The 13,671-nt window shown below is 35.2% G+C and overlaps 1 protein-coding gene across 4 annotated transcripts in view; it reads left to right on the top strand.

The window, feature by feature from the left end:
- The window catches only part of CENPP (centromere protein P), a 156,623-nt gene that overhangs the window by 2,919 nt on the left and 140,033 nt on the right, over positions 1–13,671 (top strand). For 3 of the 4 annotated variants that reach the window (XM_074914583.1, XM_074914582.1, XM_074914585.1), the window contains 5 exons: positions 376–533; positions 863–951; positions 1,127–1,177; positions 4,435–4,523; positions 12,020–12,116. In XM_074914583.1, coding sequence (XP_074770684.1) covers positions 376–533; positions 863–951; positions 1,127–1,177; positions 4,435–4,523; positions 12,020–12,116 — 484 coding nt within the window. The remainder of the gene's footprint in view (positions 1–375; positions 534–862; positions 952–1,126; positions 1,178–4,434; positions 4,524–12,019; positions 12,117–13,671) is intronic. The other variant, XM_074914584.1, reaches the window with a different exon arrangement.

Raw genomic sequence — 13,671 nt, 5'->3', positions numbered from 1 at the left:
ATTATTTAACTCATATTCTACAGTAAATCAACACTTCGTAGATAAAAAAAGTCATTTGGATGAGTAAAGGTGTCAGAGCTTGTTTCTGTTGTACGTTCCTCAAAACGGATACTTACATCTCAAGACTTATAATAAAGGCTGTGTCTACCTGGTGCTGAACATAAAGTATTTATTTAAGTTAGAGTAGTTTACTGTTCCTAGTAATATGATCCAACTGAAATTTGACTTATTGAAAACTGATCTTGGTCTAAAAATCATCAGATCACATTACAAATGCCTTTTATTTAATGGTATTGCTGTACTGATGTGACAAAGCATGTTCTTTTATCTAGGTGTTCTGCCCTTTTGATTTAAATTTGTTTTTTCCAATTCTAGAAAGTCATTCCAAAGAGAATTTTGGAGACAATCTCAGGGATGTGAGTATCTATCAGACCTGAGAGCTCAACTTGAAAGTCTAGAAATGGATCTCTCATTTATAATGAAGTTTACTGGTATTCAGTTCACAAGTCATTTCAAGAAAACAGTGGAAAAAAGTAAGCGTTTTTGTGCCCTTTATTGCTGCTATATCGAGCATAATGTTTCAGTTCATTACATCTGCATGTTGTAATTGTACTTTTCATGTTAGCAGAAAGACAATAAGAGAGAGAATTTATTGACAAAATAGTTTCTGAGGAAATATAGTATTTTGTGTAGTGGGAAAGTGAAAGACTGCTGTGAAGTTAGTTGTGGGGGCTTTTTTTCTTAACACGTTTAACTTATTTATATGATGGATGGTCTCTGGTACTTTGAATATGACTAATGGAAGAAATACAGTAATTGTTGAATAGAATTATAATCAAATACTTTGTTAACTCTCTAACAGCTAGAAACAGAACAGTGCAGAAGCACAGATTATCAGGGAATTGCCACTCCCTGTCTTTTCAAGTGGAATTTCAGCTTCTTGAAATACAGGTAAGGATCATCGTATGTTTAAAAAATAACCACCAAGCAAGCAAAGAAACAAAGCTTCAAATAGAGAAATGTCAATACTTCCTTTTCCAGCTGAAACCTTCAACTGGTATTTTATTTCGACTGACTGAGTCTCCTTAATCTAAACCTCAATGTTTTTTTTTTCACTCTATAACAGCTGGACCCAACTTTTGAATTCTATGTGCATCCAAGCAAAAAAGTTCTGAAGGTCAGGTTCAACATTTGGTCACAAAGTTCTTACTGTGTTCTCCTGTAGTCAGATATCTTGTTCTGGAAACTGGAAAATTCTGAACCTTACCTCTCTTGAGGGAACTGAGGAAAAGCTAAAACAGTACAAACTTGAACAATTGGGTTGTTTTACTTTGGTTATATTTCTGTTCGCTTGGCTAGTGTGACTAGCCTTTGCATCACAGACTGCACAGAAGTTACACTAATGATTACAGATTTTTTGCAAGGAATCTCTTTCATAAGAATGTATTCTTCGCACAGAATTCAAAATAATAAGCAGTGGAAAACAGCTGTTACCCCAACTTGTAATAATGTACCCCAATTTGTAGTAATATTTTTGACATCAGGAAATTTCCTTCTCAAGAAAACTTGATTTTCAGCTCAGCTTTAAAGGGTATTTTTTAAATTGAACGTGATTGAGCCTGATAGTATTAAAAAATGCCTTGCTATGTAAAGATGTCCTTCCTAATCTTAGGAAAAGCCCTATTATGAAATTAGGAAATGAATATTTAGATAATCACCCGTGGATTGCATGATTTGAAACTGCAGAAGTGCAGCTGAATGAGGTTATCCTATAACCTCTTAAGTCCATGTGTGACTTTAAACTTGTGGTTCTAGTGATATTTCGCCATTTGCTTGTATAAAACTGCATTTAGGTTTGAGCATGGGAATAGCCTGCATCAGTCATACGATTGATGTTTGTTTCTCACCTGTATGCTCCTGCAGAATGGTGACATATTTTAGTGTCAGTGAAGCTCAGGTGAGTGACGACGTCGTTTATTTACAGCTGCTTTGGTGAAGCTTAAATCTGTTACACCACTAGATGGCGGCACTCGTCTATGTAAAGCCTAGAACTTTAGCACCGATGAAATACTCCATAATAAGGGATATGGAATACCAAGTGTATATATTTTAAAAAACCCATTTCAGTTGGAAAAAAAAAATCATTTTGAGTTAATTTTTTGCTTTTTTTAAAACATAAAAGTACATGGCATCTGTAACTTACACTATAATATGCCATACAGATGATGTATCAATTTACCTGAAGTTAATAAACTTTGAATTGCCAGTATTTTATGTATTTGTATGGTGTGGGTTGTTGATGTGTTGTAGAAAATGCTACATTAGTTAAGAAGGCACCAATGGAGAGTACAGTTCTTAATTGTGCCATAATATATAGGCTTTGCTTTTTATTTTTGGTGTTACATATCCAAGAAGTATACTTACAGTTTCAAACACAGACTAATTTCTGTTCCTTCACTCAATTTCTCTAAGTGTTTATGAACTTGAATGTTGTTAAAGGTTTTGCATTTACTTAAACGTTACTGTGTTTTACGAATCGTAATTGTTCGTTAGAGTTGTAAAATACAACTGCTGTGTACAGTTCTATTTTCATTTTGTTAGAACTGTTTAAATCAAATAGATTTTGAGAGAATTTAGTAGTTAAAAGGTTCAGGTTGAGGATTGTATTTTTAAGATAGAATTTTGTAGTTTATATGATTAAGAAATTATTCTCTTCCATTTCATAATAATGAAAAAGTGTATCTCATAACTAGATTGTTAATAATTACGTTCAGACATCTTGCTTAGTTCTACTTGGCTGTTTCTGTGGTGTAAAGGTGGTGGCATGTTATCCTGGTTTTGCTACAGACTTCATATGCTGTGCAGGTCATTCTGTGGTGAAGCCAGTAGGCTCTCTGGAGATGAGTCTGCCTCCATAGCTGTAAGGAAAGTTGTGGCTGCAGGCCAGACTGAGACCTGGAAATTTAGCCTGAACTTTTTAATACTTATGGCTTCTTGCATATAAAAATGGAGAAGCCTGTTTTCTAAGATGGTTTCATTGACAGTTGCATTCAAAATAACCTGTACTGACACCAGCATGGGCAAGGTAGTGTTAAGTTGAAACTAGTTTCACCCATCTTGAGAAGCAAAGGTGTCAGCTGTTTTGGGGAAGCAGCATATATTGGTATGCAGCAGAAGATAAAGAATAATTCTTTTCGCTTCTGTATAACTCTAGCTATTTAATCTAGAAGTTACAGTACAGTTAACTCAGTTCCACAGAACATTAAATCAAACCTGTTATTACAAGAACAAGTTGTTTTGGTGTATTTATCTCTAATTTGGTTTTAAACAACTTGTTAAATGTCATTCATGATAAAAGCTATGTTCCAGAATACAACTGTACAAAGAAGGGAAGGCAGTTCTGATTCACTCTGACTAGCTTTGAAAAGTTGAGATTCTGTCTGTATTACTGTAGTGTTGGTCACTCACATGTTGAACCTTTTGCTCTAAATCTAAGATGATTTTTCCTGATGTTACTTTATTCAATCCACTAAATGTTTCAGTGTCCTGGTTTGCTTTTTCCACCTTTAGTGATGGCAGTGTTAGCAGTACTTCTGTCCCACCAGTACTAGGTATTGCTGTGCCGTGTTTGCATTTGACTCCAGCTTGTCTGTTTCCTCTGTGTTGCCTTTCCCATTTGCTTGTAGTGAGTGGGTAAAAGAAAAATAAACTACAAAGTCTCCAGTATAAAACGAAGTATTTTCTATGTTCTTCAAGCCATGATTTTAAGAATTTTCATTTACTGTTTTCTAACCTATTACTCTAGTGTGTTCAAGAATGTGTAGAAAAAAGAATTAAGTTCTTTTGTGCCTTCATTTCTACTATATGAACTTATTTTCTCATTTTTTTAATAACTTGTTAGATATTTTAATTTGGAAAAAAATATTTTTATTATCATGCACATATCCTTGAATAAGTTGTTATTGTAAAAAGGGACAAGAATTTGAGGCAAAAAGAAGTGCTTTAAAATTAAAAAAAGGAAAAATTACGAATATTTTTTTACTTAGTGTAACATTATTATAGTTTTCAGATGAAAGCTTATATTTGTTTCCTGATATATATGTGGCAGCTAGGAGCTGTGTTGGGAAAGAGAAGGATCTTAAAGAAGTGGAAGTGACATGAAAGAAAGTAGATGAACTTCTTAAAAGTCTTTATACATGTATGTTCTCTATGTTGACAAGTTCAGGTATTATTCCAAAAGCCTTGTTGTATGGATAGTAGTGATACTGTCAAAATGAAAAAAAAAATCCACATATATAAGTTGTAGTTTAAAAAAAATGCTATAGTACTTAGCATCATTTGCATATATTTTGTCTACTTTATATGTGAATAGATATGTTTTCCTTCTTGCTAGAGAAATTTCTAAAATATGGTGTTGTTGCTCCTCCAATCTAGAACAAAGAGAATGTGTCTGTTGTTGTTAGTGATCTCAGCATTTTCATGGATTGTGGAGGAGATTCATATGTGAGCAAGTTTGTGTCAAGGTAAGTTGGAGTTCTTTGAGGAAAGTTGTTGTATGGCATATCTTATACTACATGCAATACTGAATTTTCATAGAAATTCCATAGAAATTGCTGACAGTCAGTTTGGTAATGTACTGTTAGCCCAGCTTAAACACTTCTGGTCCCTTATCAGTATCCTTTGGAGAGAAGATGAACTGCGTTGATGTGGTGTGAACCTGGCTGGCAGCCAAACACCTTGCAGATGCTTGCTCACCCTCCTCCGCCCCGGGGAATGCGGGAGGGAATCAGAGGGGTGAGGATAAGGAGACTTGTAGGTTGAAATAAAAACAATTTAATAATCGAAATAAACCGATAATGCACAACGTGATTGCTCACCACCTGCCAACCGATGCCCAGCCTGTTCCAGGCTTGTGATCCCAGAGAAGTGAGAATCCCGAAACTGCAATCCTGGAAGTGATAGAGTTTCCCTACCAACCCTCATCTATACACTGAGCATTATAAGATGTAGAGTATTCTTTTGGCCAGTTTGGGTCCCTTGCTTTGGCTGTGCTCCCTCCCAGCTTCTTGTGCACCTGTGCACTATCAGGACAAGGGAACTTGAAAAGTCCTTGATGTCTTAGCAACACCTGAAAACACCAGTGTATTATTAACATTCTTCTCATACCAAATCCCATGCTGAATCCAAAACACAGCACTATTCCAGCTACTAAGAAGAAGAAATTCACTCTATCCCAGACGAAACCAGGACACATTTTAGAGACCTGAAAGAACTGTTATGAATTCATGTTAAACAGAAACAGGTTTTGGATTATAATGTGTTTTAGCTGTTTGAAATTACCTTGTTATATCTTTCTCTGAATGAAACAACCTCTGCTATTGCATTTTCGTTTATGTAATCAGCATGTTAACTGTTACTGGGATGTGCCAGTTGTAGATGTGCAGTGGGGGTGAGTAATGGCTAAAGTGTACCTCCAGAACCCCTCTCCAGTACTTGCCTGTTGCTAATTGTCTGCTCACCATTCTATTTCTCTGCATTGGCATTTATTTCACTGATATTTTAACAACAATAGAATATTGTTTGAAAGCCTGGGATAGTGCATTTGTGCAATGGCTTAAGAAAACGTACATACTAAAACTTAAGCATATGACTGAATGCTACTTTTTTATTATTTTATGGAGGATGTCAACTTCTTATGGTACACAGGATGAATAATGATCCAAGTATTTGTGGTATTCCACTGTGAAATCTGCTAGCAAGCTACTCTGAGAACAAATCTATTATTAATTATTATTGGGCAGCTGACAATCCTGTTCTTAAAGTGATTTGTTTTATATTATTTCTTAGACTTGGGGAGGGAGAGGGAAGGCAAATGGATGGGTGAGAAGAAAGGTGTATTGAGTTACTTCAGACTTCACTAACCTATACTGAAAGCTGAATTTTTTGTGTAGAGGTTTTGGAATTTCCATATAAACCTACTAAAGCTCATGGTATAACTGGGAATAGTAGATGACTGCTTTCAAGAAGCAGGATTTAGAAGAGGAAATTACCCTGCCTTTTTCATGAGTATTTTCTGACAGCAGAAGTGTCTTGGAACTTAATAGTCACGCTGGAAAGAAATGCGTTGAAGTAGTGGCAGACTTTATTTCATCCTGGCTTGAGCACTGCTGTCTTGTCCCTGTCTCTTCCCTACCCTGGTCCTTTTCCACATTATGCCAGTATTCATAGGTAAACATAAGTTTTCATAAATGACATAAGAGGAATTAAGGCTTTGCTGTCAATAATGCAAGCAGTTCTTTCTCCTTAGTTTCTTTTTGCACGTACCATCTGTTGTCCTTGTGTCAGTGTATATGCTCCTGAAGCCATGTGGCAAATAGGTTCAAAGTAGTCATTTGGGTGACAAAGTAATTTGACCCCCATTAAAATTTCATTTTTTCTGTTTGACTTCTCCAGTGTCAGTGTTTGCTGCTGGTCTAAGGCTGATGTTGACAATGTCTGTTTTGACAGTACGCTACTGAGATTGATGTCCCTTTATAGCTTGTTTTCTCAATCCCCTTGTTAAGATAGTTCTCATTTCTTACTCTTAAATCCTAATCCCCTCTTTTCATGTCCAGTTTCAGGCTTTTCCCCATTCAGGCCTGTATTCTTGAGTCCACCAGGTGCTCTTAGTATCTCTTCCCTCACCTTTCCTCCATTCTTGACCAGCTAAATCTGGTTATCCTCTGTAATGTTTGTTCTTTTCAGCCTCCCTACCAGTTTCTGTTTCCTCCTTTTGCCTTCTTGGCCCAGTTTTGCCAAATCCATTGTCTAGCTCTGTTCTGTTTTCCCTGCTGGCCTGGATTTTTTTCCTCCTCGGCTTTCTATTATTTTTGGCTTCATTTTTCATAATGCATGACATAAAAGGCTCTTTAATAGCACCAGTGTTAAAAACTTGGCATTTAGTAGTAATTCCCAAGCCCACCGTGCTTTGGAAGAAAAGACCAGAATGCTAGAACACTTGAGCAACACATTTTTAAAAGAAACAAAATTCAGCAGTTTATTTTCAACCAGGTACTTCTGCAATATATAATATTTATTTTTAAAAGATGTGTACCATTCCTCAAATATGTTGTGACAATAAAGTATGTTTGCATACAGAATCACAAAATTTAGTCTTCTACTTTTGGATTTTACTTGAGTCCCCTGTGTACCACTTAAGTTATACTTTTTTAGTGTTGTGGACCAGAATATCGATGAAAAATCTTGCTGCAAGTCTTTTTCCTTTTTTTTTTTTCCCTTGATGTCCCATTAAATGTTAGGTTATTTAACTATTGCACAGATTACTTAAATGGGAGGAGTTTTTAGACAGTTTGAAAACTGTTCCTACTTTTTATTAACTAATTAGAATTTATAAGTCAGAGTGAAGGATTTATGAAATGTCTGCATTATATGGGCTAGATATTTTGGAAGTGAGGGGAAGCACAAATTCTTCCCACAACTATGAGTGTCATTCTTTGGTTTTATATGCTAATGCAAGAAGTCTTGCATACCACACTGAGATAAAATAGATTTCTCTCAGAATAACAAGTTCTTACATACTTCTGTGTTTTGTTGATGTTTGTAAAAGCGAAATGGTGTTTGGATGAAGGGCATGTGAGTTTAACCTGATACATAGTTACTCTCTGACTAAATCTCCTTTTTGCTGATTTTGGATGACTTCTGTGTTACATGGATTTGGGCTTTGGAGATGGGTGTTTTCTGCTCCTAGTGGGTTTTTTTAACAAACCTGGTGACATTTCGTTATGCTAAATTCTTTCCAAAAACAAAAAAGAGGAGACTTACATTTTAACATGCACTCTCTTAGTACCTTGTTATTTTATGGTATTTTAGTGTTTGTTGTAGTTGGCTTCAGCATTAGGAAATAAACTAATTTAGGCTAATTAGGAATTATTGCTTATGGGTAATTTAAGTGCTGTGAGACAGTTAACAGAACTGGTGCTCTTATGCAGTCTCTTTCTCCCTTGCCAATATACAAAAGCACATATGTTTGTGCCAACACAGATTTTCCCTCTTTCTAAACGCTAAATCTAGCTTTCTATCTTAAATTTAGCCAGTGCTCTATCTGTACATGAGAGAAGTAGATACTTGGGTATAATTTGTAGTGTAACTTTTACATTTGAAACTGGTTCTTTCAACTTGTTAGCCAAAATTATTTCTCTCTGCTTTGTGACCTATCCTTGAAAATTTTCATTTGCTTTATTGCCTAAAGATGAATCTGAGAGGAAGGAAGAAAGAAATATAAATAAATTTATGACATAATGTTCAAAAAAATAATAATATTTGTGATACTCTTTTAAATTGCATGGAAGTGGATACCCATCAAAACTGTCAACTTATTTTAAAAAAGAATTTTGTGTAGTTTTGCAACTAAGTTTTGTCTTGCCATCTTCCATGTACATAGATCTACAAAGTGTATTGTAGTCTGTGTAGAATCATGTTCACTAGACAGTGAGATGTGGGCAGCCATTGCTAAGTGCTCGATTTTTCCTGTAGTATATGAAGTTTTTTATATGTACAATTACAAGTTGTGGTTACAAAAAGCTGTCCAGATCATAGAGCTAGTCAGCTATTGTAAATCAGTATGTGTCTGTCCTTCCAGTGACTCAATATTTTGTGTGCTGCCAGCAGTTTTTTTTTATCTCGTCCTGATTTTGTTAGCAGCAGCTGTGAAACGTCTTTTAATGATGCTGTTCTTTGCAGGCTAGAATAGAACTTGTTTGGCTTTTCTTTTACATTTTCAATATCTGAATGAACTTCCTGGATTTTTTACAGTTTATGTTTGTGTAACACGTTAAGGGTTGCTGTTCCTGTACATTAAATAGAGGTGGATCTCTATTCAGTTCTCTCTGGTATGGCTGAAGTGATGTGGTAATAAGCTGTTGCAACCGTTCTGTTAATGGCCTCAAGTTTCTGCTCTCAGCTGTTCTGAAAATCCAAAAAGAATAGCTCGTCTTGAACAGGATGTTAAAAATAAAATTTACATGTAGAATCTACATTCTCTGTAACTTTTTGAAATTTCCCAAATATAAGTCAGGTATCTTTTTCAATCAGGCTTTGTAAACTTGTACAATCCCGTATTAGTAATTGAAATAAATCTTTGTATTTTCAAAGCAGTGTTTGCCAGGTATGTTTTGACAATGGCTAACAGTCATTTCATCTGACTCTGTCTTCAGATCAAGAATGACCTGAAGCTGTTCACCCTTATGATTAAGGAATCTTATTGCTTCAGGTATTGTGACACTTAGCTTTTGTGGAATTTTGCATTCTTGCCACATTTCTTTAGGAAAAATTGCACACCCTTTACAAGCATTTTTCCTCCCTCCCCACGACAACACTGGATAGATGATTGGCTATTTGGCAGTTTCTGTCATCTTACATTGTCTCCTTTCCTTTCTCTATCCTGATGCTTACGTGATTAGGAATTTGAAGGATAAATTTTTTTTTTCTGTTGAGTTTTTTCTTAAAATGAAACCCTCCAAGACAAACTCTTCCCTCCCAGCTCCCTCTATTTTCTCTCATCTGTCTTTAATATAATTATCCCTCATAACAATGGATGGACTGTCTATTTTCTCTCTTGATCAGAGCTAAGAATAATTGCATACAATACACTGTATGTATGCTTTAATGGTTGCCATCACTGTGGTGTTAACAATAAAGAGGGTAAGGTCTCTTCAGTTCCTAATTTCTACAAGCCCTTTACTGTGATGGCACTTAAGTGGATAAATATTCATTCAAATGGTTCTAACCCTAATTGTTCTAAGGCAGATTTTTGCATGTAACCGATTTCCAGTATCTTGGCTTCATTTCTTCTATTATTAACTGCCTTCCTGGGCTGTCTCAGAGTCAACGTTAATAGTGTACTTCCACTAAAAATGTTTTGCTTGCATACATCATAGTTAACAGGCAAACTAACAAAGTATTGCTTTGTTATTGTATTACAATATTGTAATACAATGCTATTGTATTACAAAATAGTAAATGTATCATGAAAGAAGGTTACTCTAGTGCCAGTTACTGAAGCAGAAAAGCATTTTTAATAGCAAATTTATTTTGTAAATCAAATAAAGGAATGTACCAGCCCTAGTGTTTGATGCATTGCAACTTCTCTTACATGCTAAATCATTACTACCTTGTAGACTGATGAAAAACAAGTGATATCTCTCAGTCCAAGTTAGTGCGGTGTTGTTCATCAGTGTCAGTTTGACATTTTGCTGTGTTATTCAATAGGAGTAATCATCTGTGCATATCAAGAGCAGCCTTTATTTTCAGAACGGTGTGTATTTAATTATCCATTCTCGCAGAAGGGATAAGTCAGCCATGCAGCTTTCCTTGATTCTGTGCTTTATGCAGTGTTTGGAACTTCTTTAGAAATTACTTCAGCAGTAATTTTATATATATTTTTCAAAATGTTTGCTTTTTTTGGGGGTGGAAACTTCTGTTTGATTCTTTGGATACTGTGAATATTTAATTTTGAAATTATATTGAAGCTTAAATAATTTAACTTGTGTGTGTGTGAAACAAGGACATGTAGGATAACTTCCTTATCTTCTAAGTGCAAAATCTGTTTGTATTACTTCTATGTGTTGCTTGTATTTTTAACTTGATTTTAACACCAAAGTCCTGGAATTGTGATCTCTTAGCTTTAGCTGGCACTGTGTATTGTTGCCTCTGTCAGCTATTGTCAGTGGAAATGGAAAAATCTTACTGTACATGAAGTCACTGTATGTAAACATTTTCACCTGATGGTATTTAATTACTCAGAAACTAGCAAAGCTGAAACTATAGGAACTCTTCCTTATAGGAACTCTTCTCATATGCTTTGTCTCTTGTATTGAAAATTCCTCAGAAATGCCAGAAAGTAAAATGACTACTGCTGACCTTTCTGTTTCAGAGCCCTTATGAGTGAAAAAGATATTTGCAATAACATTGGAATGGAATGATTTCCTTGACAGAATAGCACCGATATGTTAGCCTCATGATGTAGGCTGTAAGCTCTACCAAATCCATACTGGCTAAGTGCAAGTCCTGCAAAGCTGTCTCTGCACTTCTCTTTGTAGGACATCAGGTTCCAAGACAATTTATTAGTGCAAGTGTAGGATCATTTGTATGAATGAAGCCATAATGTATCAATGTGTAGCTGAACTGCTAAATTATGAGTGTGTCTAAACCTGCAGAAATACCGGGGGGCATTCTGCAAGTATCAGCTCAGCTTCTTCCAGGCTTAATTCTGCTTACAATGGGCTTGGCATGAAGATCTTGGCACTCTACTTCTCAGTTACAGATTTACTGGCATCTCTCTCCCTGGTTCTGCCCTGCTCCCTAGTTATTGAGAATATCACTACCTTCCTTAATAGCTGATAAACTGAGATTTAACTGTATACCTGAAGTTTTGGTTTACATGCCATGTACAATCTAATGAACAGGTCTTCTTGCTTCCTGAAGTTTCAAGGTTAATCTTGAAAAGCTGGATGTCCTGGGCAGAGGCAGATGATGTGTCATGCAAAGATTTAGTTGAATAGGACATAGATCTCAGGAATATTGAAAGCTTACTGATGCAAACTGTTAGATCATACTGGTTTTATAGCTTAAAGTTTTACCATGCATCATCTTGGAATTTATTTAGAAAATGAGTTAGAACAAGTATGAAGTCAGACTTTTACAGGCAACTACTTTGTCAAATTATCCCATTTTACATATAAGACTAACTTTATTGTTGCTTACTTTCTTGAGGAGTTGAAAACCCTGCTTTATAAATGAATTCTTCAACCTTTTTTCAATATCTACACTATCTACAGCTTTTTTCCCTGGCAATTTTTTTTGGTGACTTCTGGTTTCAAGTTTGAACAATACTAGTCACAAATTCTTTAAGGAAAAGTTTTCCTTAAAAATTCTTTTAAGGAAAAACTGCAAATTTTAGGCTGAAGAATTGGTTTATCTAACTAGTACTATTTAGGTTAAACAATATATTTTTCTTTTATAGCATTGAAGAACATGGAAATCTTTTACAATTTTTTAGAAGCCTTTCATCCTATGCTGAGTGGTATGAACATCGTAGATGCACCTTTGTACATTTCAAGGTAATGTCTATCAAGCCTTTATATATCAGTACTATACTTAGTTCTTTAAGTAGTTCATTAAGACAGAGCAATGGAGGAGAAATTAGCACTCTTGAGTGGAGTATGGGAATCTTAATTTTGTATGTTGTGGAAAAGAGAATATTAGGTAGAGACTTTTGTGTTGTGTTCAAGGGGCAGTGCCCTTGCTTGGTATCTGTCTTGATTTTTACCGTGCTAATGCTGTGTTCCTCTCACGTGGGGGGGGAAAACAAGATCTGTGCTTTTCTGTGGGGTAGTAGGACAGTTTTTTGTTGGTATTGCATTTCATTTTGGAAAAAAAAAAAAAGGGCAGAAGGAATTAAAAGAAAATAACATTTGTAGTCTTTGGCATTTAAATGTTCTGAAGGACTGGATCTGTCTCTTGAAAATGTGGCAGCATGTGTTTGGGCAACAGCACTTTCAGTTCTGAAATATTTTACTTGAATGGGAAATAAACCGTTCCTCACTCTTAACTGGGACACAGTATTTGAATTGAGTTTAAATTGCCGTTATTTGGCTTGTTTACTTTGTCTTTGTACTGGTTTTAAGATAAACAGCTGTTCCTTGGAGTAAAAATACTGCAGTCTTACAAACACAGAATGTCTTGTATGATGACTGATGTAGAGGAGGGTATTCAGCTGCTTAATTGTGTCTGGTTTTTTAGTTCAGTTTTACTTAGCTCAAGCTTTTACTGTCATTAAACTCAGCACCATCTTAGGTCTTTGAGTTCTGTGCTAGATTAATCAATTTCTATTATCAATTAATCAGCTAGATTAAAGAAGAAAAAGGCACTAATTTCTGATGATGTTTTAAAAAAACTGTCTTCATCTGAGTAATAAACTGATGTTGTCTGATTCTGCTTGTTGTTGTGTAAGGATTTTTCTTTAATCCCTCCATAGAGAAAGTAGAGCACTAAGGGCTTTATGGCTTTGTGGTCTGGGGTTTTTTTGAGTTTTTCCAACTTGATGCTTTCTGATCCTTAGATCAGCCTCATGACAGCAGTCACTGTGGTTTCTGGGACAGTGATTCAGTGAACTGTTGTAAATATTTCTCAAAATTCAGTACAAAAATGTAAAAATAGAAAGGAAATAGGTCTGGAGATTATTTTTAATTTGTGTGCATCTTAATTAGTTTTAAGAAGTATTTGTTAAACATTGAGTGTAAACAATGAAGGGATATATTTGTTGCTAAAAGATGTGTGAAGGTAGATTTACTGCAGGCCTATAATACGAGTTTGTCAATATTACAAATATTCTTTCTAAAGGGATTTTTCTTTCCATGGACAGAGATGCTGTTGAGAAAGGCAAACCAATCTGGAAGAATATTTATCAAATGTGATTGACTGGGGACTTAAGAGTTTGTTAGGCCTTCTTATTTCTGCTAGCATTAGCAATAATTTAATTTAGAAATAGAAGACTTTCTGAGATGAGAGAATTAATAAAGTACTTAAAGATCAAATATGTAACCAGGTTGCTAAGGGGAATGTGTATTTGTAACAATATTCTGTAGTAATTTGTGTGAAGGCAACTAGAAGTAT

This window comes from Athene noctua, chromosome 10, assembly GCF_965140245.1.
Source record: "Athene noctua chromosome 10, bAthNoc1.hap1.1, whole genome shotgun sequence".
NCBI lineage: Eukaryota > Metazoa > Chordata > Aves > Strigiformes > Strigidae > Athene > Athene noctua.
This window is presented reverse-complemented; position numbering and strand designations above follow the sequence as displayed.